At 34.2% G+C, this 2,500-nt stretch overlaps 1 protein-coding gene across 1 annotated transcript; it reads right to left on the bottom strand.

The window, feature by feature from the left end:
- Positions 1-501: 501 nt before the first annotated feature.
- On the bottom strand, positions 502-1,713 carry LOC134242407 (uncharacterized). Its single transcript, XM_062724479.1, has 3 exons — positions 1,418-1,713; positions 1,058-1,138; positions 502-745 (listed from the first exon to the last, which is right to left on the bottom strand). The coding sequence occupies exons 1-3, from the start codon at positions 1,593-1,595 to the stop codon at positions 507-509; spliced, it is 498 nt and encodes a 165-aa protein (XP_062580463.1). The 5' UTR covers positions 1,596-1,713; the 3' UTR covers positions 502-506.
- Positions 1,714-2,500: the final 787 nt, after the last annotated feature.

Genomic DNA, 2,500 nt, shown 5'->3' with positions numbered 1-2,500 from the left:
AGTGGGAAATCTGGTAAAGAACGGAATGGTCAAAGCTTCTCAGGTGAGCGATGTGGCCCCTGGGCCTCTTGTTTGGTTTACAAAACCATGGAGTGAAGACCCACTATACCTTATAAGTACACTTTTTAACAAAACATTCGCATCTTTCGGAGAAATACTGTAAATGTATTACATTTGGCTGTGTATTCTTATAAATTAGTGCTTTTGACGCAGAGAAACTTGGTTGTCATTAATTTTCAAATAATTATGAAATATGCAAAAATTTTCAAACTTTAATTATTATGACATTAAGTCAGAAAGTAAAAATATAACTTAGATTTTAAAACTGATTAAAAAAAATCATTAGTTTCTTTTAATTACATTAATTTTTAAAAATTATAATCAATTAATATTATTCATTGGAAAATACTATTATATTATTCATTGGAGAACACAATTATTTTGAATATATAAAGGGAAGTGCGTAACATTGTGAGTATATACACTTGTATAACATTGAAGGAGATTCATACCTCTTCTTGGCTTTCCTTCTGAAGACGTTCATTTTCCTCAATCTCTCGTTCCAGCTCATGGAGTTTCTCGAGTGACACTTTGAGTGGGCCACACAGACGAGTGTACTCGACAATAGCGATGGTGTACTGTACCAGGGTTGCGCAGTCTTCACTGCTATATTTGGCACTGGCGATGGTGATTCCCTTGGTGCCATCTGGTGATGGAGTTCTCTTTTTGGCAGCAAATGTTGTGTCTAAAGGGAGATAAATCTTTTACTATTATAATCCTCCAGCTTAAGATTTCAATTACCTGTGATATGTCGCTCATCAATTAAATTGAAAATATCTGGTAGTCAATCTGACCAAAACTACTTTGAACAATACATTAATTTCAAATACAAAACTGTATAGTGTATGGTCTTTTCTATGTCAAAAAAATTGTTTGTAAAAATTGTACTTCTAAAGAACTTCGATATTTTACGTGCAGTAAAAAGCAGTCTACATTATTATTAATATATGTAGTAAATATAAGTTGAAAAGACAAATGACTTCATTATTTTCCTCACCCTGTGCATTGTCCAGAAGAGTTCCCTCCCCTGTGATACCAAGCTGACCCTCTCTGGAGACGGCAAGGTAACTCTCCACAGCTGAAATCAATACAGTACATCAACATCACATTTTTAGGGGGAGGGCAAGACAACTCTTAAGAACATAATCTTTTCTTTTGTCCTATTCACAAGAAATCATATTTCTTCAAATCATGCAACAGATTGAAAAATGCTGTCCACTCTTTTATTTTTTCCAGCAGGATTTCTCCCGTCCTGCATTTTCACGGAGATTACTAAGTTCAGCAATGGATTTCTGCAACTTTTCAGTATTTCTATATAATGATGTACATAAAAACATATAAAAGAATTTCTTATTACCCCTTCGCACATCCTCAGACAGACCGTCTTCCCATGATACATTGTGCAACATGTCTACAAACTTGGTGGTGTCGCTCATGGTCTGCTGCATAGCCTTCCACTGGGCGCGATCAAACTTGTCACCCGCATCCTTCTTACCTGAGAAAAAAAGAAAAAAAGATGCTATTATAAAATTCATATCTTAGTTATTAGTTGCCTTGGAAAAAGCTTAATTTTATTGTGGATGAAATAAAATTTTGTGGCTTTGCAGATCAATTTTATTTAGCACATGAACTTCTGTTGAATTTTTTTCCTAATCAATAGTTCTTTTCCGTGTTAATTTCTCAGTTGAAATCTTATGCGACTGAAGAATTTCCAGTGACTGTCATTTTGACTGAAAATTCTTCAATCTCTTACATTGGCAATACAGATATTGAAAAACTGAAAAAAATATATGTTTTATTTCAAAATTTGATGCCATTCTCTAAACAGGTTCTTCATAAGTGTGGTTCAATATAATTGAAACTGTTCTCATGTATTGACTACGCTTTAACATTATAATATTAATAAATATTTACTTCATGACAGGAAAGAAAATGTCTGATTTTGCAGAATTTTTATTGACCTAGTCAGTCGGTGTAATTTTATCTATAAAACCAGAATAAAAGTCATAGTAAAGGTTCCATTAACTCTTACTTTACATCATCACCAATCTTTTTCAACCAATGACCCTTGTTTAAAATATATATGCATGTATTACAATGTTTTCAGCTGTCAAAATCATGTTGACATTCGCGGTATTTAAAACGAAAGTAGAATGGTAGATGAATACCGCTCCCGATCAGAATTAAGACGAAGAAAAACAGAAATAAAAAGACTCGAGGCGGGGGTTTAAATTTGGGGCGGGCGGGGATGAGAATCTAGGAATATTTTTATTATGGCCTTATATTCTTTTTTTTTCTTCTACTTCCTAGATGCCAACTTTGAGGCCTCATACCTACCTACCTACCTAGTCCTTGTTATGCCCGTAGGCACATAGGGCAAGGACTAGATTTCTCCACCTCTCTCTATCTTTAGCGTTTCTTTTTAGCTCTCCCGACATTA

The sequence above is a fragment of the Saccostrea cucullata genome, unplaced genomic scaffold, assembly GCF_032062105.1.
Source record: "Saccostrea cucullata isolate Sc308-1 unplaced genomic scaffold, CSIRO_AGI_Scuc_v1 ctg12349, whole genome shotgun sequence".
NCBI lineage: Eukaryota > Metazoa > Mollusca > Bivalvia > Ostreida > Ostreidae > Saccostrea > Saccostrea cuccullata.
This window is presented reverse-complemented; position numbering and strand designations above follow the sequence as displayed.

Excerpts from the sequence above, each read along its gene's own strand:
- LOC134242407 (XM_062724479.1), bottom strand. The coding sequence starts at position 1,595 with ATGAATTTTATAATAGCATCTTTTTTTCTTTTTTTCTCAGGTAAGAAG. Across the intron at positions 1,139-1,417 it reads GTCTGAGGATGTGCGAAGGG|CTGTGGAGAGTTACCTTGCC; the intron begins GTAATAAGAAAT and ends TATTGATTTCAG. Across the intron at positions 746-1,057 it reads TCTTCTGGACAATGCACAGG|ACACAACATTTGCTGCCAAA; the intron begins GTGAGGAAAATA and ends ATCTCCCTTTAG.